The sequence below is a fragment of the Rhyacophila brunnea genome, unplaced genomic scaffold (genome assembly GCF_057557595.1).
Source record: "Rhyacophila brunnea isolate RB1 unplaced genomic scaffold, BYU_Rbru_1.0 scaffold_10, whole genome shotgun sequence".
NCBI lineage: Eukaryota > Metazoa > Arthropoda > Insecta > Trichoptera > Rhyacophilidae > Rhyacophila > Rhyacophila brunnea.
In genome coordinates, this window is record NW_028232752.1 from 36,709,892 (window position 1) to 36,737,386 (window position 27,495).

General features: G+C 30.9%; 1 protein-coding gene across 1 annotated transcript in view; it reads left to right on the forward strand.

The window, feature by feature from the left end:
- LOC147079175 (EGFR adapter protein-like) overlaps positions 1-27,495 on the forward strand; it is a 325,930-nt gene that overhangs the window by 1,657 nt on the left and 296,778 nt on the right. The window contains exon 2 of the mRNA XM_085953990.1: positions 8,659-9,003. Coding sequence (XP_085810116.1) covers positions 8,980-9,003 — 24 coding nt within the window. The 5' untranslated portion in view covers positions 8,659-8,979. The remainder of the gene's footprint in view (positions 1-8,658; positions 9,004-27,495) is intronic.

The following is a 27,495-nucleotide window of genomic DNA, read 5'->3' on the forward strand; positions in this document are numbered from 1 at the left end:
AGACGTTCTCGATGAACAGTGATCGCCTCTTGTATTTGTGCATACCTTACCATGCGTTATTACTTTTAACGCAACGGTACTTCCGGTTTATGCTGTATCTATACCCAGACAGACAATCTACAAGGAATGCATAGGGTTATGCTTAGCCACCGTCTGGCCGTGCCGGGCCGTCTGGCCGGAATGGGCGTGCAGACTATATCATCAAAATGGGTTAACCTAGTGTGGGGTCCTGGTTTTTTCAAAAATTCTCACCTTCTATCGCCATTTTTCAATTCGGTACACATCCATATGGCTATTATTGGCATTTTCATCTAGCCAACACATTTTAACCTTTTCCGCTTTTGCTCCACATCACTTCCTTAACCGGTTTATTGTTGTTCATATGGTGAGCATGACTTAACCAGCACAGTCTGTTGATCTTTATAAATACATAATACCAAATGTTGCCATCGGCCCACGTATGCCTCGGTAATTTTATTTTCAAGGCGTATATGAGTACAGGCTTTATCTTTATATAAAAATGTATTTTTAATTAGAATTAAGATATCTTGTCGAATTTATATAATTTGCAACACATCAGAAAATTTTTTGTACCAAGTGGGACTCCAACCTGATTCCGTATATAGTATCTTTAAATATTGGTATAGAATTAGAATTAGACCATGTTATATTATTATATGGACGTACCGATAACAAAATTGTCAAAAGTTTATTAATGAGAATTATTGGTAGTAAAATATTGAAATTAAATAAAGAAATGTAAGCAAAAGTGAACATTTATGTTCTTTTGAGAGTTTTGAATTAAGTCTCATTGCAGGTACTTCTCGCTTATCTCTTAACGAAAAGACAAAACTTTAAAGCAATTAATTATCTCAGTGTCAGGGAAACGTCGCTCGATCTATAAATGTATAATTATTCTGTTCGCTTTGAAAAAAATCTTACAGAAAGATTTGTTTGTGATGGGTTTAAAAAATCACAAAATCACAATGAAAAAGATTAGAGTAGCTGTAACCATATTGAAGCAAACCTTCTTGTATTAGAGATGGAGCTATAACGTTTCAAAGTGATAGGGAAAAGTACCACTAATTTTCATTCAAACTCTGAACACGGTTGAGATTCATCTTTGGCTTATCTTTCTGAAATTGCCTTCAGTAATTTTTGTAAGGATATCATATAAGGCTAGATTTGAAAGAATATTAAATATATTTGTTGTTATAACTTTTATAATAACATTGAATAGGATACTTCTTCATACTTGTCGTCTCTCGTATGATTGATCTCTGAATCAACGGTTTTTGTTTTATCACGATTTTAGCTAATATTGATAGCCTTAAAGGCTATAGCCTTAGACTATAGATACATCTATAGCTTTAAAAAAAATATTCCACCCGATTGCTCCACGTTATTGTTTCTATTTTCTATTTTACCTATCCCAAAACTAGGTATATATTGATCTTTCAAAGTGTACTTTCTTCAACAAATATTCTACTATTAAAATTGCTCAACGCGTTGCAGGTATATGAAAGACAGTCTAGAATAAGATACATATATGCAAAAATATATCTTGAGAATCAATTGTGACTGACATGACAACAATTATATTAACAATTTACATATCACTCCCCATTGAACTTAATATCGTGTGAACCCAATCAACGCGGGATTGGATCAGGCAAAGATATCAAATCACATAGGTAGGTACATGTTATGTTAGTGGCCCACTGTGGATCATATCTTGTTATATTATTATGGGCCTGCCAATTTCATGACCAAATTAACGAATTGTGAAGATCATTAAAATTCAACTAAGGTACCTCTCATATTATATTGATATACCTTGTATAAAGTTTTAATAGTCGTCTAATAATAAATAAAGTGATAATCTTCACACAGGCATTCACTGACGAAATAATTTAAATACCCATTCAAGGATCATTCAAATCATTTAATTTTGTTTGAACTTCCGTTTGCATTGAAGTATAATGTGCATATAAAAATGATTGTGATTGAAAAATATAGCGCTCATGGCGTCGGATGCAGTTCTCCATAGTCTATTGCATTTAAAACCGTTCTTCTTTGTACGAGGCTGTAATCGCCAAGTTAAAATCCGCTGGGTGAACGTTTGCCGCTTGGCCTAGGGCGCTTCAATGTATCCAAAACAATTTGACCAATGTAATTATATATATTGCCAAAAAAAAACAACTTTTATTACTGTATTAGGAAATGCAATACATAAATACGTTGTTAATTTGGTTACGTCCATATTTTGTATTGTGATTTTGTTAGTAAAACCCGTCCATCATATTATTAAGAATTGTAATTATTACAATATTATAACTTTTTGTATTTTTATTGGTTAATTAAAAATAAAAATCGTGAATTAAAGGAATTGAGCATGTTCTAATTATTATTATGAAACTATATTTTGTGATTATTCGAATAATACATAAATATCCCCCAGATATAGCTAGTATTGTGGAATAACTGTGTAGATACTGCGATGGTATTGTGGAAAGTGGTCAGGGTTCTCGCACAGATGATGATATATGTCTGTTTCAGTCTATTTTTTTCAAAACTTGTTACCTAGTCTTACTACTGAATACATGTAGGACGTGTTAAAAAAATATTTAAATAAATATCCCTTTGATACATGTGTAGATTGCTGACTTGGCAAGTAATGGGGGAAAATTTTAAGCTTCTGTAGGGTCGATATTATTTAACTATTTAATTGAGAAAAAAAAATTTACCGATATTTCATTCATATCTCATTCTATGGATAGCTTAAAAATGACTAAAGTGGTCCAATAATGAGATTATACTTGCTCATTAATTTAACAGGCAAATGTTAAACAATTAGTAAAGTTAGTTTCGGCCTATAGCATCGTGGGTCCCAGGTTTGCACCCTGGGCAGGCAAGTACACATATTGTTTTTCAACTTATGTATGAGTCAGAGTATGGACCTTATAGGTTGAGCAAGTGGCTGACATCCATTTCTCGTAAAACAAAATTTGTTAATACAAACCTCCACTCTGTGAAGGCCATACGATCCTATTAGGATCGGCCATGGTGGGAAAAAAAGTTAGTCTGTCTTTATTATAATAAGACAGATTTAAACATTTAATCAATGAAATATATGCCATACTTGATTTAAAATTCACGTATTAGATGGAAGTTACATTAATATATATGATTAAATATAAAATTCAAACAAATAAACTATAAGTACATAAGTATAATATAATTAGGAATATTAATATTGGATTTGATTTTGAGCTAAAAATAAAATAGGTATATTTTAATTATTTTGCTAAATAATTACGTCATACATTATCCCAAAAGAAAGCATAATTTTATAGATTTATAAAAGGCGGACACCTTATTTTTCACTTAGACATTTCATATATTTTATAGGATTGCTCTTTTCCCATTCCGCGTGTCATATTAACAGTTAAAATTATTATCACAGTTAACCATCCATCAACATTTCTTTCCGCGACTCACCAGTCAGTAGGATATTTTGATAACATCTGATCTATGAGTAGAACAATAATTCATGGCAGAAATCTGTATCTAGAAGAAAAATTGCAAGAGATTTTTTACAATTCACGCTGTATTTACTAATAACATGGTAATATATTAGATAGGTATTAAAGAAGATGTCCATTTTTTGTATGTTTAAATATTGGTAGATAGCTACTTAAAAAATGAAACATTTGATGTAAAATTATGTAAAAATAGTGAAGCCGTAGGTGTGGTGGTGTAAGAAACTATATAAAATGGGTTAAAATTCATGGCCGTAACTTTTGAGGGTGTGACATTTTTATGTTCGCGCAAGAAAAATCGTTTTAACAAAAAGGTTCTCAAAGTTGAAGCTTAAGCGTCCCCGGGGGCGAATTGTCTGGGAGGCATGTCCCTGTGTCCCCTTGCCCCTCTTCCCGGGCCGGTGATTTGTTTGTTTTGCAATACGTGTTTCATGAAGCCGACCTGCATGGAGTTTGCTTTGTCACATACATACGTGGTGGAATTATTACACGATTTCGGAGGCGAGCTTCAAAAATCAACACAGAATTTTTGGCCATTTCATAATGTAATTGTATTTTTGAATGAATACTTCTTTACCATGGCGGCGTAAATCACATGAAGGAAAGGAATATGACACTAAATTTTGTCATAAATTATCAAAAATCACCAGGAGAGCATAACATTTGAGGAGGTATTCGATTATGAGAACATAAATGGTCATATTTATTATGTTGATTTTTTTTGGAATGAAAATATATTTGAAAAATTGAAAAAAAAAGATTACCTAGTCTTAAATAAACACCTACGTTGGCATAGAATGGTGCGTCGAGTGGCCGTCTTTGTGTAAGTACAAAGTCATGAGTTCAAACCGGCAGTAGGTCAAAAAATCATATTTATGAATTTGTTCTAAATTGTGAATCCAGGATAATATCGCTTTCTAAAATGAAAATGTATTTATATGGAAAATACGAGTACTTACTACATTTTATAAAAAAATGCCCAATGAAAAATTTGTGTTTATGCAACAACGCTTTAATGTTTCGCCGGATATGAATAAAATCATAAAAAAATATTATCTGATAATATGTCCTATAACAATATCACCGTCATCGGTTTATTTTGTTCGACATATCGCAGTGAATCTAATGCATTAAAAATAATACAATGGGAATTTGTCAGACGCGGGATTCGAATACTGCAACTTTTGGCTTTAGAAACGTACTTACATTCTGCTACTCGTTCACTACTACACATACTGTTAAAGACTTATTTTTATATGAGAAAATAATTATAATAGATTTCTCATCATTGAATATTGGGGATCATAATATTATTTTTTTCGTTAAACACTTCATCTTGGCTCCGGTCTGATTAATATTATTAATTTATTGAACCAATTATAACATTTTTTTAGTGATATTTGCACTCTGAACAATTTAGAAGAAAATCGTAAGTTATTATAACATTACGTATAATATTATTATGACGGAGTATATTCCACACCTTTTACAGTTCATGTTTTTATCAAACGTAGTATTTTAATGCAATCTAGCATATTTTAACATTATTAATATCATATTAACATGAAACCAAAGATGCCTTACCGTTATTTAAAATTACATATTCCTCGTTCCTACATTAAAATATCGACATGTTCAAAAAAACGGAAATTGGATATTACGCTATGTAAAATCAATTCTAGTCAGTGAAACTGTAGACGACTACTAATATTTTAAAAGCTTTTTCATATAAACATTTTTACTGTAACTAACTACACTATAATAACATGATATAAAATCAAAGTTATTAGATTTATTACAGTGAGAAAAAAAACTATAAAACTGTAACAAAGTGATTAGCTTCACTGGAATATCTTACGAAAATGTATTTTAGTTTAAATAAGAAACCAGACACCAAAATAGTTTTACCGCTTTTTTGGTAATAATATATATTAGTTTTCTCACCCAAATGACCCTGGTGGAATACTATGTAATACGAGCTTTTTTATAACAATCGTTAATACCTACCTACTTTGTATTAAAACAAAACATTGATTTCTAATGGATTCAAGCTTTGTACTATTCCATTTAAGTCGTTTTTTGCGACCCGGGTTTCACCTTTCGGCATCTTCAGGCGCCGTGTACACTCACCAAAGGCAACACACACACTGAAAATCAGTCGGAAAAAACGACTTAAATGGAATAGTACAGAGCTTGAATCCATTAGAATTTAAATTCAAATTCCATCAAGTACCTTCAGTCGATAGTAAATATCAAAACATTGATAATTACTACATATTATTTCTTTATTCGATTCGTAAAAAGAAAATGTACATAAAATATATACTCAGACAACCACGGAGTATAGGGTTCATGGAATTTTTTTTTCTCTAAAAGTAAATATATGAAAATGAAGCTGAAAAAAGTCTATCTACTAGGAATACCAAGTAAAATATGATTAATGTAATAAACTTTTTTATGCTATCGCTTCTTCTGTCAAAAACTTCAATAAAATATTAGATTTAATTACTTAGTCAATTTCGTAAATTTTTAAATATCCAAATTAGATCATATGGGCCCCCACGGAGTGGAAGTTTATATTGACAGATTTGTTTTTACGAGAAACGGATGTTAACCACTTGCCCAACCTATTAAGTCTATACTCTGACTCAAACACAAATTGAAAAACAATATGTGTATTTGCCAGACCCAGGATTCACGGCATTATAGGTCGACGCTTAAGCCCCTCGGTGATCGTGGGCGTATATATTGATATTGCCAAGATAAATCCTGAAATAGAAATGTATTTCAAATGGACGATATTTTTTATCAATAATTGCTTTATACATTGAGAATTTTCATGATAGCTATAATTGCTTGTAACAAGACATGTCACTTCTAATTATTATACATAGATAATCAACCTATTACCCCGAACTATCATTATGTAGCACATCTAGATTAATATTAATTATTATGTTATACGTACATATTATTTAAATATCAAAACATCTGTTAAAGATGGCGGCTATAAACAATAAAGTTTATAAATAACATAAACGAAAACTATATTAAATCACAGTAAGAAATTTATTTTTAGCTAAGGTAGAAAAATATAATGAAACTTTACATGACAATATTATGTAACTTAAAATAACAACATAAAGACAGATAAATTATCGGCACCTACTAAAATACAAATGAGGAATATAATTAATTAAACATGTTTGAAGCTGATTAATTGAATTGTATTATATTATAATTCTACATATCCATCTAAATGCCATCGGTAATAAAAGCTGTCTCTAGCCCTAATATCACTGCGTTTATATTATATTAAAACATTGTTTAAAATATCACATTTTTTTAGACTATCGATCACTAGAATTATTGTTTTCAAATAAGTTGTTTCGGACTCTACGCAGTAAGTTACCTCCCTTTTATAGTTTTGAAAAAAGAACATATTATAATTAAGTAATAAATATCTTACGATGAAAGTACAATGACGATACATACATTAGCCGAAACTTTTTGTAAAATATCACACCGTTGTGGAGGGATAACTAAAAAAGTGTTTTTTTTTAATGAAAATTAGTACCTACTACTTTTTCACAACCCTGCACCATCTGTCAAAAACTTCCCAACAGTAAGTGACATGCGGCGAAGATTGCTTGTATTTATAATTAATATTAGCGTTCACATTGAATATATTTACAACCGGTGTTGTGCAAGGATGTATTGATGTGTTTCGATTGGCGAGAATCAATCTCCGCTAAATTTCAGATGGCGTATTATTTGGTTTTTTTCTAACATAATTAATAACGATGACAGCTATTTGGATGTGCATAATATCCTACACAATTTCATACTCTGCCGATTGGTCTGTCTGAGATTGAAACTTTGGTCAACAATTCTATTAAGAGAAATATCTTTCATCATCATAAGAGATAACATTTATTATAAATATTACGAATGTACGTATAGTGTAGTTGGTTGTCCTGTCAAAATCCATTAAATGAAAATGATCAAATCTTGTAAATTATTTGGTGAATAAAACAAATAGTATATTAAAAATCGTTGACAAATTTAATATAATTTTAAATATCGTGCCGTAGGTGGACCCACGTTAATGGCTTCCAGCGCTGTGTTGAAGTTATGTTGCATGACTAATAAAATCAAATCAAAATATTCAAAACAAGAAAATCATACAAATTTATGTGACAAATTAACTTCGTAATTTACTGTTATCTAACACAATAAAGCTGCAATTAACACAACTGTTTGTGTATTACCTACAAAGTGGTTTAATATCAAAAGTTGTGCACAATGGCTGTTTGAAAATGTAGCTTTTAAAATATGTCATTTGAAAAAACCGCCATTACTTAGTTACCGTTTTGAGATCTAATTTAATGAATATAAAGTATATATTATTTGAATGGACAATTCTATATTAATGACTAAATAAAGAAATAATGCATTTTAAACTAAGATACGGGGTTATACCTAATGTACAATAAATCGTGCAGATATTATGCTATAAATATATAAATTATATAATTCGAACACATGTTGTTTAATTTTGCTGACATATTATAATATGTTACATCCAGTATCTTCATTTTTGATTGTGATAACAAAATTATGGAGAAGGCATCGTCTTTCTTTTCGTATAAATCGTGTATATTTTGATAAACGTTTTTTTTTACACTTTTATACAATATGCAGTAATCGAATTAATATTAAAATTATATTTTGAACCGTGAAATATACAACATAGTTAATTTATAATTGTCTTGTGAACTGTATACGAAACAAATTGATAGGGAAAGTGTAAGACAATTTAACTTTTTATTACAAGCTATCCCTCCTGTTTGGAAAATTTAGTTTGGAAGTTAATTCTTAAGAATATCCATTCACTATAATGTTGGCTATTTGAGGATGAAATTTCCGTACCTAGATAGGACGTAACAAATATTTTCTATTGACACCGTGTTGTCGATTCCTGATTTCGAATGACATCGATAATATTTTATAATATGCTAATAAATTAGTATTTGTGGATAAAAAAATAATTACCTATAACTACAATTTATTAATATATATATAATCTAATATTTAATGCCCAAATGTTTTGTAGAAAGAATAAAGTGAAAACTACATCTTGAAAATAATACGATTATAAAATAATAAATGGTATTGTGAAAGTGAAATCGTGCCGATGATTTTATTCTCAACAGAATGTGAAGTGAGTGACGTGAAGTGGAATCGCCGAGATGCTTTGTGATTAAATTGTGCCAATCGGTAGCAAAAAACCGCATAGTTCAATGCAAGTGAAGTACAAGTGCCGGCCGCGAGTGGAATTAATAATATTTTATAGCGAGCGAGCTTTGGGTCGTTTGGAGGGGCTACCGATAGATGGCAGTCATGCGAGAGCTTTCAGCCGAGACGCCGCGTCGCCATGACAACGGTGCGACCAGCTCGGGTTTGTTTCTCTGCTAGTTAATTAATTGTCTTCGTAACCGGATCGTTTGTTATTCGGTGGTAGGTTATGGAGTTTTGAGGCAGCCAGATTATATTATGATTGATGGAAAATGTTAAATTTGAATCAAGATTGCGCACAAATTAATTTTGCACTCGCGTAATGAATAGCATAATCTCTGAGGCGAAAATAAGTTTGTTTATGGTTAACTCATGTTTAATGATCATTTATCCTGTTTAGGATGTGAGTGCTGCTAATGTATGTTCTTTTAAAAACTTATTTATACAAAAGACTTTTCGAAAGTATTTTTAAGACCTATTATTAAAACAGACGGATATTTTTGTTGGCGCTTTTCTCAGCCGTATGTGAGTGTTGGCTGCTTCTAGCATTCACCTCCAGTTAGGTTTATCCAAAGTCACTTCTTTCCTGTTTTTTATGCCCGAGGTCTTTAAAAGGTGAATATTCCAACTACCAGTGGCACTTAGCGATAACATACTATGCTTGCGATTTGAGACATTTTTTGAATTTATGTTTTAAAGCGTCAGACATTGAAAATAAAAATATTCTGGTGGCGCTTTTAGCAGTGGACTATAATAATTTGAAGGTGATGGTGGATGGGTAACGGATCTTCGGGGGGGGGGGGGTAGACAGAATGCCAGACACTGCCCTTTTTGTTGAGAGGGCCGGGTGCGCGCTGGGGCCGTTTCGGTGTTCGCGCACTCACCCACTGGTAAACGGACGGTACACTTAGATGGATTTTAATATTATATTATGAGGTTGATGAATGATGAATTATATAGACGCGACGTTTGCTCAAACCGTATCAGAATTAGTGTAACGAAGGTCGAACAGATATGTTTTGAATCGAGCCCGTTCGTATTCATGAGCTGACTAAATGTTCTTCCCAATTACGGTCGATTCATGACCCGTAACTGTCGGTCACTTGGTCTGGTGACAGTAATAAATAAGAGAATTTGAGTAGGTGGAGAATAAGGATGACGGCCTTCATAAGCGGCTCAACCATATTCTGTATTTATAGCCAAAGATAAACTTATAATTAAAACGAAAAACGTTATAAAATGGGAATTTATAAATTAGGGATCCAATTTTTGTTATTGTTATTGTTATAGTCAAGTTTATTATTAAAATTTAGTTTATGTTTTCTCTAATGTAGGACAATATTTTGAATCATTCATATTATAAATGTTTTTTTTATATTTGTTTTAAAAAAACATCAATAATAATTAATAACGAAGATCTTTCAACATTTTATATTCTAACACGTATACACGACGACGTATATATATGACGTGTTGTGGCATACATGTATAAGTTTGCTTTAATATAAAATAAAACGGGAACGTAACGACGGAGAATGCACTGATGCCTTATTAATAGGGAGCACGAATAGACACTTGGATCTATTCATACATATTTTATTATTTCGTAAACATATAAACGTGGTTAAAAATTAACCAAAAAAACGCTGCAATAAAGATGTAGTCATGCAAGTTTATATATAATAAGGATGTGCCGTGATAATTTAATGCCACTATACCGATATTAATTAATGGACAAGGAGATTGGTAGATACGAGATATTATAATAAGTGGTAATCAAAAATACGAAAAATGAGTTGAACCATGACCTTAATGCTTGTGTGTCAAAAGCATTGCTCTGCTGCAGGTACACAATCAAATAATAGCCCAACACAAGCCATTGTGAAAAGTTTATTTTAGTTTTTAAATATAAAATATCAAATAACTGCGTATATTTCGTTGCAATGCAGAAGTAGGTGGTGATGATTTTTCATAAATTTGTCCCGTTACCTTTATACAATATGTTTCTTATCACTAAAAATCCAATAAACATTTTATTATAATAAATTGTAATTTTCTGAGCTGTACAGCTTTTTGCATGCAGAAAAAATATGACCGTCAGCTGTTTCGAAGTTGGCAAATTAAGGTTGATAATTTTAATATAAAATATAAACTCTGCCGGCTTAATACGAGCTTTTTTGTTGGAGATACTTTTATCCAATATAGTCACGAAATAATTTAATATACATTTTTCAAATTACTTACTTAAATATATTATACATAATCAATATCGACTACCTCTTGGAATAACACACCAATTCAAAATAGTGTGTTTGATGTTTTTTGAGCTATTTTTGCATATAAAAAAATACCACATCAGCCAATTTTATTTTGGATTTTTTCCTCGAAAAACACCCAAATACTGTTTAAAATAATACTCCTAAGTAGAGTTATGATTATATAACATTTTTCCAAATATCTTAAATAATATGGAATAATAATCCACCTGTAGTTGGTATCACAAGTTATTGATATTAATTTTTATGTGGCATTGAATATGACACTATGCCGAGTTGGTGTGATATTACTCGGAAAAAATATACATGCTCCCTACACAAATCATTTTAGTGTATCATTTAACTATGATTTCACCGTGGAATATGACACTAATTCAACTTTCACCTTCAACTTTCGCCTTTATTAACATAGAACAACACTGTATTGAAAAATCATTATCCTTTGTAATGAATCGCACCTACTTTTATTATCGCTAATTGCTTTTGTGACAGTAAAGTTGGATTATTTTTGTTATTGTGAACATGTGACTAATTTTAATATTAATACTTTCGACCGATGGTAGGTACTTGGTGGAATTTGAATTTAAATTCTAATGGATTTAGGTTATGTACTATTCCATTTAGTTAATATGTCTCCAACTAGATCTCCAACTAGACCAGCGTATTTTGAAGGATCAAAAAGTGTTGAAGGTGGTCTGACGAGTTTGATGAAAAAAAATTCCGAAACTGTTTTGATCTTCAACGAAGCTCTTATTGGGGTAATAATTAGATTCATTTGCAAAAAATTGCGTTCACATTCACATGAAGAAATGGTAATAGAATTCAATGCATTTATCAAACGCGATAGTTTTTCAGATATGTCTTCATATGGAATGATCCAGGAAAATTAACTTGTACTATGTAAGCGCGAACATTGTTTCGTCTAATTGATTTTGAAACATTAAAAATACCATGAAAAAAGATGCCGGAACGCCGTTCCACCACGTTACATTACAAAAAAGCCCTGTGTGTTGGGAACTTTGATTTATTATCGAAGATTTGTGTATGCAAAAATGTGAAGGTAGTTTGATACTTATCCAGAAATTTGAACATGTATAATTGGCAGTTTTACAATTTGAGATGTTGTATCGGAAATAAATGGCCGTATAGCATTGACATCAAATTAATGTCTAAATAAAACACTTAAAAATACGTAGGTGCTAATAACCACCGGAAAACAAGGGAAAGACATACGAAAATAGGTAAGCCAGTAATTTAAAATTCAATCATATCGTATTTTTATATAAAATTCGGAATGATTCAAAAGCAGGTCAACAAGTAAGTATCAAGTCATATCTATAAAAAAGCTGATATTTGAGAGCAATCAATATCAAAAATATTATATTATTATGTATAATAAAATTAAACATTACTATCTGTATTGCTTCACAAATAACGCGTCCTTTTCTGATATCAATGCTCTGTTCGATACGGTTGCTTACGGTAAACTGTGATACGGTAAAATATAATAAATACAAATTTATGTAACCAAGTTTTGTTACCACTTAAGCAATTGTGGAAGATAAATATTATATTATAACATACATAAGTGACTGATGAAATAAATTATAATGCTATTATTGTTAAATATACACATAATAAAGGTTTTTGATTACTGTTTGGCATCTTTCAAACCCTATAATTTTATTTGAAAATAAACAAAAAAAATATAATAGGTATGTACGTACTCAAAAAGCCCTTGTCTCGAAATTAACGTCAAAAAAGATTTCCTTTGCCCTGTTTGACCTAGACATTCTCAATTTATCGTTAAGAAAATTATTTAATGTAATTAAAAATGCTGTACAGAATTCGCACAAAATTATAATAATATTTCTCTTTATTCCTTTTACGCACGAAATTAATAAAACGACAGAGAATGGCTCTTGTACCGAGCAGTATTTCGAGTGATATCAAAGAAGGCTTTCTATATAGACCGACTACCTTGTTTTTGTTTGTATCTTTGTATTATTAATTATTCTGTTATATACTTTATATACTAGTCTTTATTTAATTCCTTGTTAGACCAAGCATTTGCTTCAATAGTTATGAGAAGGTATTCTTTTATGAGATAGAAACTTACTTGTTTATATAGTTTGTGAGTTTCATTATTGATATTGTATTAAAACACACTTTTTGAAGTTATACTTCTTTTGGGGCGTTTGGTAGAGAGTGAAATTGAGAGCTGCGCGCGCACACCGTTTCGAAAATGCGAGACAGTATGAAGTTAGCTGTAATACAAACGCAAGTTTGATAGTAGAATTGTTCCGTTTATTAGAACGAATTTATTATTGTCGGCCATTTGCAATTCCTTACGTAAACAAACGATTAAACGTCAGAGTGACAGTTGTTGTTACTTTAAAAATAAAAACAACGAGAAGTAATTATATAAAATTAAGTAACATAAGTTAAAGTATATAGAAATAAACCAACGGCGCTCCAATAAGCTCATGAAAAATGTTCAGTATGTAATTTAACAATTTAATTAAGAGCTAGTCGAAGAATCTAGACTATCACAAGGTTTTTTTTGTTTTATTACGCCAAAGAAGTATAACTTCTAACGCGCGTACAGATGCGGGTAGAAGAATAGTTTTCAATAAAGCATATTCTCTAAGCCGGCACAATTTTCATTTGACTAGCATCACATAGAGTAGTTTGCATGCCAAAGTCCTTAAGAAACCTCGATTGTAAATGCGAGGTATCATAAAGGCATCTAGAAAAAAAAACAAGTACACACCGATTTTTTTGTAGTAACTCTCGTCTTATTTCGTTATAATACGTTCTTAATACAAGGCTACTCGCGAGATTTTAAATGTTTCTTGTCTGATTTATCATACAGTACATCGTCACTGTATAGTTCCATGGTGTTTACTTGCCTTGTAACTTGTAACCACATATGTTGCACTTACAGTTACAGTAACTTGACCTAATGAATATAATAAGATGTAAAAATATAAAAAAGCAAGTTTACTATCTGAGATAACCCATCAAAAGAAGAACTATTAGACTTGAAATATCATGGCTAAACATTCTATTGATTCTAGATTTTAACATGATCTATTCAAAATAGTTTCATGCTGTAAAAAAATTGCTTGAACAATTTCGGAGCGCAATCGGGGAGAGAAAAAATCTGCAGAAAAAAGAATGATAAATAGATTTTAAACAGGAAATTGGACTTCTTCTTCTTCTTTCGACCATGTCCGATCCTAATAGTATCATATGGGCCTCCGCAGAGTAGAGGTTTGTATTAACAGATTTTGTTTTTTACGAGAAATGGATGTCAGTCTCTTGCTCAACCTATTAGGTCCATACTCTGGCAGACACAAAAATGAAAAACAATATTTATACTTGCCAGACCCACGATTCAAACCTGGGACCCGCAGTATTATAGTCCAACGCTTAAGCACCGCGGCCACCGTTAGCTCAATAGGCTAGAGCATCCGACTAGATACAGGAAATTGGACACATTATTGATAATATTATTGATTCTAAAATGTAAATGTAATCCAAAAATAGATTTATCGATTGTTATTTTGAGTCAAAATTTTATTCGGGTCAAAAAATACGTTTTTAGGGTCCAAATACCATAATGGGGCCGTATTTATGGGGCAATAAATGTAGGGGAATCAGAAAAGGCAAATCATGTGCCCAAATAAACATATCAAAAATTAATCGAAAATTTTATCGTTCGGTAACATTTAGATATAAAAATAGCCCATAAAATTATTTTGCTCTACGACGATTGATAAAAATTTCACGATATTCGGCAAAACGAAATTTGATTTCGCCATAATTTTTCCCAAATGACCATTTTCTACGACAATATAAATCCTATGATGTAATGTATGCTTGACAAATATATTTACGTGATTAAGATTTAATTATTGTAAAAAGTTGACCGAAGGAAATTAATCATTGTTATATTTATGGATTTATAGCAATCATTAATATCATATTTATTATTATACATGGTAGTTAATATAATTGTATTACTTTTATTATGAAAAATATCTAGATATTATATTTCATTGAAACTAAAATGTAAATGTATATTAGTGAACCTATTTTTATTTTAGAAGAGATTATTTAGCTACGTATTTTTTTGACGTATACGAGGTATAAATGAGAACTCTGCCATTCTGGATAGTATTGACCTGTATGTCCTTGATAACTATGTAATAGAGAGCATCAGTCGTTTATTCTCCCAAGGTGCATAATCAACCTGCCACTGGTAATGCCTATTGGGAAGGCGATAACTATGTTCAACCAAATTGCTTCGGGTGTTGATATATTCCCCTTGCGCGAGGGTGAGCTTAGGTGGACGCTATTTTATAAAATCTTAAAATAGGGCCTCCTTAACAAACTTGGTGTACTTCTTTGAACTTTATGGATGTATAATTGTATTGTCAGTATTGCCACTGCTTTTGTATGTTTATAATTAATTATTAGGTATGTTCTATTTTTATATTTTCATTTTTATCGCTTTAATTACTTTTTTCCTTCTTTATAATATAATGTTTCATGTCATGTTGTGACCGTCTCGTGACTTATAATTTGTAATGTCCACAATATTATGCTAATAATAAATAAATTGAAAATTACATTTTATATATTATAACAGAAACAATTAAAAAACCGAAAACCAAAAAAAGAGTTTAAAATACACAAATACAAAAAAATCTGTAGGTATCTAAATATTAAAGGAACATTTCTTTAAACTCCTGATTAGATATGTACTTCAGAAGCCTTTATGTAGGGTGATTAGTTACTCCACTGTATCCGTGCTGTACTGGTATATGTAGTCAAAACCTCGACGATAATAGAATAGCTATCAGAAGAGTGAAGGATGTGACTATATCAATGGACGATAACGATTTTCTGGGCTGATGAACAATAAGGGTATTTAAGGAAAAGCCAATATTTAATTCGATGAGACCTGATACTAATTGCTGCTGATAGAGAATGTGCTGCAATTTAGTTGCCAACCTTCAACAGAAGACAGTATCAAAAATAAAAATAGAGGTTATTTTACACAATTCTTTAACGATCAGTTACGTTGTTACGTGCTGTGCTCCATAATAGTTTTAAAATATATAATGTTTAAGACTTTCACGGTTGTTTTCAACGTAATAGATTTTTGGGTTTCCATCGCATGTACATCTTTCTTCGTTCCTCGACATCTCGGGCTCGTTGCAGAGGGAATTATTAACAGACATTTATTATGGTGAAGAGTAGTGTAGGTATATGAATGCAAACGTCGCTCTAAGAATGCCGAAAAGAATCCGAATAGCTAAGAGCACACGTTGTTCAGAGTAATATTGGATTTTTCTTACAGTGCCGGAAGCCATGACGTTTTTAACCATAACTCATCATTCCTATTAATATTTCCTGGGTTTTCTATAGATTTTAATGGCCTTCTTTACCAATCGTGCGAAATATGCTTTATTCTGACCCAGTATCTTGGTTTAGAAATCAAATTTGTATCCTATATCTATCGAGTGTTTGGAAATTGCTGACGTGTAGTGTTTAAGTCGGTATGCCCTCTCGTGTTCCCTCGCACGCTTCTTTACAGTTCGAGAAGTTTTGCTTATATACTTTTTCGGCCATAGTTTAAGTTAAAACATAGTTTGTCTTATTAAGTCAATGAAAATGATAACTCTAAACAGCAAACACAACAAATTTTAGTAACTGAAAAATTTTAGAATTCACACATACTATTCAAAACTAGGGTTTATATTACGGCGGTGGAACACAAGAATAGGGAGCCTTATGAAACTGTTGTATAAAAATACTTCTGCATTGCTGGAAAATTTCAATGTGATAGTTGGCGGACTAGAATAATTGAAACATGGCGGTAAGACATCGTAAGTAAGACGTGCAAATGCACCTTCTAAAAAATCTCATAAGAAAACTCATAAAAGTAGATTACAGCGTATCTAATAATGTAGAGCAAAACAAAAAGTTTAACGCCGTGTAAAAATACGCTCGCAATATTTTTGTACATAATATAAATTATTTTGAAGAAATCTATTATTATGTTTTAATTTTTTTTCAATTTATTGCCTTATCACTTTATTGAGACAGATTTGTAAATAGACTGTCGGGAAAGTTTTGTGAAACAATAATATCTAGTGTGCAGGTTATTTCTTTTTTATTGCACGATTTATCGAGATCATACTGGAAAATGAAGATAAATGACAACCTTTATCGAAACGTATATCTAAACTTAACAGTATATTTTTCTGAAATGGGGTTGGTTTGAAAGAAATTTCACGTTAGTAACAATACGTCAATAACTTATAATATTATAACGCGCTTTCAATTGAAGAGCTTTTTAAATATTATTTAAATCATTTTAAAATTTAATAAACTATCATTTACTTTAACTGCGGGGAGGTATTAGTAAGATCTAATTTGAATTGAAATTTTATTTGTTACGATTCTTGTACTATTCCACATGAATAATATGTTCGATATTTTCTTACTATATACCTACTGTATATTAATTTTCTACTACAACTTACAATCAATAATTAGAAAAATGCACTCGGAAGACCCCAGATCGAAGACATGTTAACATATTTTAACGAAATTTTCTTAATGCTTGACATGTATCTAATTTAATAGGGAATAGATCAAATAACGGAGAAAATATGGAGTCGAATGGAAAAGGTATACGCCAGCATTTACAATCTAAAAAAGGAGAAATCAGCATGATGTGTCACACTAATTTTGCTTTCGAACAAAAATTATCAAAAACGCTTACTTGACTTTCGTCGTTCTTTGAGAAATAACTGCGAATGTTCGCTGAAGACGATAATGTCTTTGAAAATAAAATTATATTTAAATATTTTAAGTAAATATAAATAATATATTATATAGGTAGAATATGATTTCTGAATGACTATGTTTAATACATATAAATAAAATATTAATATGAATAATTAATTATAAATGTTCTTCTAAAATATAAAATTAAATGAAATACCTCCCTAGTATGTAATGTATACATACGTACTATACGTATATAACAGTTTTGATAATCTATATTAGATCAAAATAACTCCTTGCGTAGAAATAATTGCCCAAAAAGGGAGACTGCGTAGGGATGTACCTATAGTATTAGTGTCCGGTAACAACATCCTAAACAACACTAAAAATCCACTCATTCATTCTTTACTATGGCCGCGTTTTGGAAAATGATGATTAAAAATCGTGAATGAATTTGAATTTATTCATGATAAAATAATAATAAATTCTTTTTAAAGACGATTTTTTTCTACTTTTACTCGAAATCTGTTTCGATAATTTCAGTCATTAATGAGATATAGCTGACAAACTGCAAATTGCCCGCCATTTTCCATGATGGTGGCCATAACACATCATGTATGAGTGTTGATTTTTGGTATGTTGCTACTGGGCACTACCACTATAGATGGACAGTCTCCACTCTAAGGTAATTATTTCCAAGTAAAAATGCAATGTGACTGGACTATAATGGGTGATTTTCCGGATGTCTCTTTGTTTATTATATCTATATTTGGTGTATCTTGATTCCCACTCACGGAAGTATCCTTGAGTGTATATTAATATGTTTTAAGAGGATATAATAATATTAATCGATCATATTATTCTGCAGTTGTCCATGGTCTGAGCCAGAGACAAAATGAATTAATTAATCAAGTCAAGTGATTAGAAATCGCAACATATGAATTTTGAGGTCGATATTTCATTAACACACTGTAGATAACTCTGTAATAATGTTATTTTGTTGTCTGACTACATAGGTACAAAGTTTATTCAAATTGATATACATTTTTATATATATACAAACCATTTAATTACATGTAATTTTTGAAAAGAAAATATAATAAGTATATTAATTCACACCAATAAAAATGTTTGATACATAATAATATGTACGTACCTGTATTATCCCTCAGTATTTAGAATATCTCCTGTCTCGGCCTCAAGCGTTCTCAAAACAACACCTGCATTACTTTTTTGGATTTATATGCATATTCGTTATTCTAGTTACTCGTCCGAGTGGCATTCACCGTGCAAATTAACTCATTTACTGCTGAAAACACGCCTGGCGTGTGGCCATTAGATACATATACATTCACTGCTGATCAGTTAATTACTTACCACATTTAATTATCATGCTAATTGCTACACGCCTGGCGTGTCTTGAGCAGTGATCTAGTTGTGGTAATTAACTGGTCAGCAATGAATGAGGTAATAAACGAGCAATATCTACTGCTAGCCACCCTCTGTGTGGCAAAAATAAAATGAATAAATTGATATTTTTACTATTTTGACGACATTTTACCAGAAATATATCTTTTGAGTACATTATAACCAACAATTTATATTATTCGATCACTATTTGAAATATCTGATTTGTCAAGGAAAAAGAAAATAAGTAAAAAAAAAGCATGGACTTGAGTTATGTATGCTAACTACATATCATTTATTATTAATTTATTAGTATACAACAAATATGAATATGAGTCAGAATCCGTATATTGTATTAATATAGTATATCGAGAAAATACTACTACGATGACTTCTGTTTTTATATTAGTTTTATTTCATATGGACTATAATATATACGCACATCTCAATTTTTGTCACACTTTTTTTTGATACCACAGATTAGTCAAAAAAAAAAATATTTTCGGATCGACAAAATCTATTTAATAATGATGGTAAAATAAAGATCAATATCTTCTTTGATCCTATGACTATTGTAATTAATTTTCTAGCACTTATCAAAAGGGAAGATATCAATTGATACAATGTAATAATATAATAGAATATTAAAAAAATTGGTTGTAATTATATTATTTACAAGTCTAATAATATAAGATTACATTCTATAAAATATTGCATATTAAATTTAATGAAACGCGAACATTCTATTAATATTGTAATTGTTTATATGACAAAATTTCGTGTGCTAATTTAGAAATTATGGGCTAAATTAAATTTGAATTTATTAAAACTTTTGGCGTGGTAGCAATTAAATTATCAACCACACTGCCTCATCCTAAAATAAAGGTTTATTTTCATTAAACACTCGGTAGGTATTACATTAGGTAAAATTTTCCAAATAATGACACCGTAACTTACAAAAGCGCTCGGTGATCATGGCTCGCTTATTTTTGCTATTTAATCCGTTAGAAAACAATATTCTACCTACCTCTATAGCAGTGGCTTCAAATGCTATCTAATTAAATGTACATCATTGTTACACAAATGACATCTTGTCATCTCTCTTTAAATTTAAGTTCAATTTGACGTTACAAATCTACCCTTACCTTTTACACTAGATTGTGAAAGTTTATTAAATAAACTTAGACATACACATGGAAATATAACTACATAAAAATATTTATTTATACTGTTAACCGAGTAAGCTTCATGAAAATTATTTTAACATGAACTATTCTCAAGCGCTTATATGATGCTCGAACTCTCACGTTTTCCATCGACTCGGATCCCTTGGAAGGAAAATGGATATTATTTCGGGATGCTATAATGAGCTCCGCAACTACTGCCTTAGGAGAGCGGCATACGCACAAGCCGGACTGGATGTCACCTCATACATGGGAGATGATTGAGAAGAGGAAGCTCCTGAAAGAATTGCGAGACAATGGTACATACGACCCACAGCGCAGCGCGGAATACCAGACAATGGACCGCGTGGTAAAGCGTTCTGCCCGCCGTGATAAGCGCCGACACCTGGATGACCTCATTCGGGATGCGGAATCTGCTGCCTGCAAGAATAATCCAAGTGCTCTCTTCGGCATCACCAGAGCAATTTGCGGTAGGAAACGTCCAGTAGTCACTGCATTACGCAACTCTGACGGAGTGACAGTCACTGAACCTGCAAAGGTCTAGGAGCTATGACGCCAACATTTCAGTGATGTCTTGAATCGCCCACCTCTATTGCATCCCTTCGATATTCTGTCGGAGATCACCGCCCTCGGAATCACTACTGCATCGAGATTCTGCGAAGATCCTCCGACAACTGCTGAAGTTGAAGAGGCTGTCAAAAGACTGAAGCGCAGGAAAGCTCCATATATAATAGGTACCTATTATTTAACATGGTAGTTATTGATTTATATTATTTGCCTATTTTGATTATCCCAGCGCTCCATACTACCCCTCTACCTCTTTCATACATTTAGCCTCTTTCTGTAGTCTTTTAGGGCCCACATGGGATAGTCACGATTATTTGCAAACCTCTAGTCTTGCCGTAAGTAAGGTTTTTTTAGTAATTTTTTTAAACAGCCCGTTAAGTTAATACCACTGGCTTGCAAGATTAATCCCATGCACAAGTCCTCTTGACTTTTAATCCATTTGCGGCGAACTTTAAAAAGGTCGGCACAGTATTATTGCCCAAGTATGTTTCCACCCCTCCGCCTCCCTTTACCGCTCGCCGACTTTTCAGATTACAGGTGTGAAAGAGTTTATTTAGAGATCAGCGCGGGATAATGACCCTTGCTGCGGTGAATTGTAAGTGTTGAATTCGCAATCCACTCTTATTTACTGCCCTCTTTGACGGGGCGACTGTTTAATCTATGTAACTTAAAGTCGACGCTGCGTTCCTAAATCGCCCCGTAAATGTAAATTTTTAAAGTTTTTTTAAATCGCATTAAAGGTTGCAGTTGGTTTGCAGATTATTGAAATAATATAACGAAAGCACCACCTATCATATATATTCTCATATGTACTCAATATTCTGGATCTGGGGGGGGGGGAGGATTAACGATGATAATACCAGGCACTGACCTTTGATGTTAACAGGGTTGGCGCGCACCGGCACTAGTTCGGTGTTCACGCACTCACGGACGATACACTTTTGGATGGATGATATGTTATGAGGTTGATGAAGGGTGAGCTTAGCATGGATGATATAAACGCGACGTTCGCTCAAACCGTACCAGATTTAGCGTAAGAAGGTCGAATAGATGTATTTTATATGAGTCACGCTGTAGTTAGCGACGGTAAAAGTTTAAAAAACTTACGCGCTCGGCTTTCTTGGAGTAACTAACTGTTCCTCGCAATTACGGTCTATTCATGACCCGTACCTGTCGGTCGCCCTTGTTTGGTGACAATAATTAAGGATGGTAGGTGTGACATATTTTAGAGAGTTTAAAGATGGAATTAGGTTTATAATCGGCCTAACCATTATTATTAGACTATGCTTAGCTACAAATTCACACATTCAGACATTGACACATATTGCGTAGCTGACGTTGAACACATGCAATTCGCTGACGAAGTTGAAAAGTATTTAGTTAGCCGGTACAACTAATTTCAGTTCTTTCTCCACTACCATATTTTTTCGTCACTTCACCACCACTTACTATTGACTACTGACAACTACTCATACTTACTTAATCTTCATACTCAAATACTCTTTGATATGATAAAAAAAAATACCTACATGTATATGAGTCATTTTTGATGTATTAGTGAAATTAAAATTATTGCAAGTGCCGCCACTGGTCAGTGTGGTTTCCGGGTATTATTTTTCTAATAATATTCAACTACGTTGTTCTTTCAAATGTCGCTAATGCTGGCGACTATTATTATATAATTTTTAATCAAGCTATTATTAAATACTCACTAATCTTAATTAATATATGGATCTGTCTAAATTTTAGTTTTAAGGGCGAGTGAATTTGAAAACTTTCCACAAATGTTATCGATAATTTTTATTTACAATAATAAATACTTATCGAAAACATAAAAAAATATTTTACAATTAGAAAAAACTATTAGTACGTAGGTACTTATATAATGTTGTTATTATTATTAGGTAGATATATAGTATTTTATGAATATTTTAATCATTTAAATGTAATTTGATGAATTCTATAGAAGGTAACAAAAGGTTTGTAAGTATGTAGTTTTCTAGAAAATATAACTTGAATTCCTTTTTATTTATATCGATTCGAGTTTTGAAAGAAATTATTCAGCTCAATATAAATAAAAAAAATCAAGTTAGATACATATGTTTTTTTTGTAAAAAAAAAATATTTTAGATTAAAAAAAGAATACGTTAAAATTATGATTTTTTTTAAAGAACTTACTAAACTAACAACCTTTGAATGCTTAAAATGTTAATAAAATACAATGAACTATTAAAAATCTATCTTGTAAAATTATTTTTTAACTAAAAAATATACTAATTTTAATATTCTCAGATGCGTATTGATTATTTAAAATTAAAATTATCAGTAAAATGTCTTAAATTGAAGGTTTTGCTAATAAAATTACTCTCCGCATTAAACGCACCTACTTGATTTATCTAGTAATAATTTTTTTATTAAAATATTTTTAATTCTATTATTAATATACAAAATTTGAGAATTTTTTATACTTTAGTATGTTATTTTTCATATAATTAACAGGTGTATTTAGGCCCTAGGGCATGGACAATAATAATATTATTTTCTCTTCTCTCATTCTCTTACCTGCTAAAATATAATCAAACAGATGATTTACAGTATTAACCTACATCAATCCTTCGTAAAGAGTATGATGTCAAATAGTCAACACAATTAAGTACTACTATTCATCTCTTGATAGATAAGTATATTATTATTATGAAATATATCATAATCATAGGCACCATCTTGACCGACTCCAGGACACGTATTTACCTCGTACAATCTCACTCCACTGGATTATCTTCAAGGATACTGTAACTCTTTCTACATAATCAGTTTCCAGATCATCCCTTTCCCTTATATGCAAGCTTTTCAATTGTTCGCTAGATTATTTCTTTTAATTGGGAAACTTAAGTTTTCGTAAGAAACAATTATTTGGTAAGTAATTAATACCCAATAATAATATTATGTTGACTCAAAACCACAAATATTATACATATAATACAGGTCGAATACGTGGTCAAGAAATATAATTAAAATGATAATTATTAATATTTCATTGTGAAATATTAAGTAGACTGTAAAAGTAAATATTTTTTTGACAAAAGTATCTTAATTTCTTTTGCAAAAATATTCGGCCTAAGATGAGCTTACAAAAAGACAATCTTAAGACAAAAAGTTGTAAAAGTTGTCATAACACCGCATTAAGATTATTTTTCTACCACTGAAAATGAAAATAGGCATTTTTTACAAAAGAGAATACAGCCTCCATAAATAATGGTTAGTAAAATATTAGTTGAGAATACTTCACAGCAGTATTAAAAAAAAGAAAAAAATGCTGGCAACGAAAAATTTTAATGAATGCTTTGACAAGTTGGACTCAAAAAGGCAATCATCATACGTATAATGGTTTCGTATAGATATATAATATTATGACTTCACTAAAGATTAATTATTCCTTTACAAATCGAGACCAGGCTATTTTAAGTCTCTTCAAACTACCTACTTACTGAAATTTCACGAAATATTTTTTCACCTTTTCACTAGATTTTCTACTATAAATATTTAGTCTGAAAGAAATATATATTTAAGAAAACATTAGCCAGGTAGACTTTTTAAATTATATTTTAAGCTGAGTACCACATGGCGGACCCCCTACCTATCGCTAAGGATAAAAGACGCTCTGTAGTAACGTTTTCCAAATGGTGTACGCGGTAAAATTAAGGTGTATCTTGAACGATTTTACATACATTTGAATTATGGAGTAGTCGAGTATCATTGAAATAAAATAGCGCGACTTTTTTTTTTACTATTAGAGAAAATTTGTGATGTGTGTTTATCTCGCTTATCTGGTCGACTTACCACGCCGGGCCTCCAAACTAGAGCCCTGTTAGTCCCTCCCTTTGTTTGATTATTTGTGTCGCCTTTTTGAATTTGTGTTGGTAAAGATATGTGGTTTTATAAATATTTATTCAGATGAAAATATCCCTCTGTGGCGGACGAAACCGGTCCAGATTTATTAAATAATAAAAGTGGAATAAGTACTAAAAATGTGCGTTTTATTAAATTAATCAATAATACTCCATATCGATTGGTTTTGCGATATATATTGTTAACAGTTATTAAAATATATTTTTAACCGCCAAATTCTAGGCGCAAAGACATGTAATAACCAGAATACAATATTTTTATAGAAATGATTAGATAAGTACCTAGTTACTTTTAATGTTATTCCGACGCTTAGGTAAAGTAAAATCATTTTTTTAAAGAAGATTTATTAGATTATTGTCATTAAATATAGCTGTACAAAATTATTTTCTGTCGTTTCAGTTGGTAATATCCGGTTGAATACTAGTCCTGATTGTTAATCAATTATGTGGTATTGATATTATATTGTTGAAGTTTACTAAGATACGATGCATGAACCATTTTTTAAAAGGTGTAATAATGGAAAATTTTTAATAACCTTGTTTATACGCTTGCCTTGCTTTTAAGATAATAATCAAACTATCGGTTGATTCGAAAATTGTAATAAATTCACAAATACGACCCACAATGCTTAATAAAATGTGGGAAAAGGTTTATTTTGTAAAGTGTATTGCAATTTTATTTTATTTTAATTTATTGGATGGTAATCATCAAAGTTTTGAACAGTAAATGGTTCAAATGAATAACTAACATTGCAACATGCGAATTCGTATAAAAGGCGATCAGGTTAAATACCTCATCCTCGTAATGGAATGTTGATTAACATTTTTATACACAGTTAAACTGTATCTAGCTAGAACGGATTGAAAGGGAATGATTGAATGATTTATTTTTTTAATTTATTCGCGTATTTGTATCTAAACTGTGGCTTGGTTTTTCAGAGAATTGGGTAATTAAAAGCATTGAGATGAAAAAACAATTCACATACATTATTCGCTGAAATTATTGTTTGTTACTTTATCGCGAGTTTGCCTGTTTCATATGGTGATTAATAAATAAAAACTTTATCACTTTAACGGGTTGATTAACAATTATTTATAAAAAAAACAACTTTCCTTAAATAAAATGTAAAGTACGTACTAAAGTATTTTTATTTATTAACGTTGTAACATCATTTGCATCTACATTTTTATACAGTCAATCTATTTCTTTCGAAGTTTGCCTCTTGTTCGCGTCTGCTGAAGTATCCTACTTATCAGGATTGTTGGTGTACGGTCGTCTGACAATCTTTCAATGTGGCCGATCCTTCGTAGTCTTTATGACGTACTGAATCGTTTGTTGTTCAACTGGGGTGTTGTAGTACTCAGTTTATGATTGTCTTTATTCTGTACTTCCTAATTTATAGTGTAGGTCTAAAGATAATTTAGAATTCTTTACAGATCAATCACAGATTTAAGATATAACATTTATGTTTTTTTAGACGCGGAATTTACTTCAAAGATGGATTAAAAATAATGTGGGATTAATTTTCGGAATATATCACATACTTATTAATTTAAGCATTCGACGTATATCGTCTCTATTCTGGCAGAACACACTAACTGGAGAATACTAGTTTTGAGTAGTTTGACTTTGAAGTTGTTAAAAAGTTTGAAATAATGTAATCATGTGAGTTTATTAAGTAATCGTAAAAAGGATGACTTTAAAATAAAGACTGTTTATTTATTAAGAATGTTTCCAGACGGTAAAGTTTGAAATAAGGAACATTTTGGTACTAACTCAATATGTCATTTTTTCGAATTAGTGTCTTCTTCCAGAACAGTGACGAATCATTCATACAAAAAATCAGCATAATATGTCAATAGGTTTTTGTAAAGGTAATTTCCAGGTGACAATCATATTTTTTTATTATTATAGGTGTAACTGATGTATTATTATATTTTTTATAATAATATTTTTATATATTAACGAAATTTGAATATTATGTAAAATATTATAACAAAAAAAAATACATAATCTGTATGTTAATTTTCTTAATCTACTATTTTTTAATGTGTAGATAGAAAATGAACCTAAATGCGTTGATTGCATGGATCACAATTTCTTATTAAAAACACTGTTAGATAGTATATATATGTCGTTTTAATGAAGTGAGTTTTGTAGTAATTAGGCAACAAGAATTTAAATACAATTATGTGCATTCTTAAATGGACTTTCCACTTAATAATTGATAATAATAATATTTTGATAGTAATTTCTAACCATTTGTGTCTTTTAAACTTTTAAATATTCGAAACGAAAATTAATAATAATATAATATACCTATTATTTATATTAAAAATATATGAAATGGTAAACTATTATGACGATAAATTTACTAAATACCTGATTCAAATTGCACCTCTATGGGTAATATAGTGTATTATTATTAAAATGATATCACCTTGTGTAGCTACGTTTTTATAACATATTATTATTGTCTTTATAGATAAAATAATATTCTTGTAT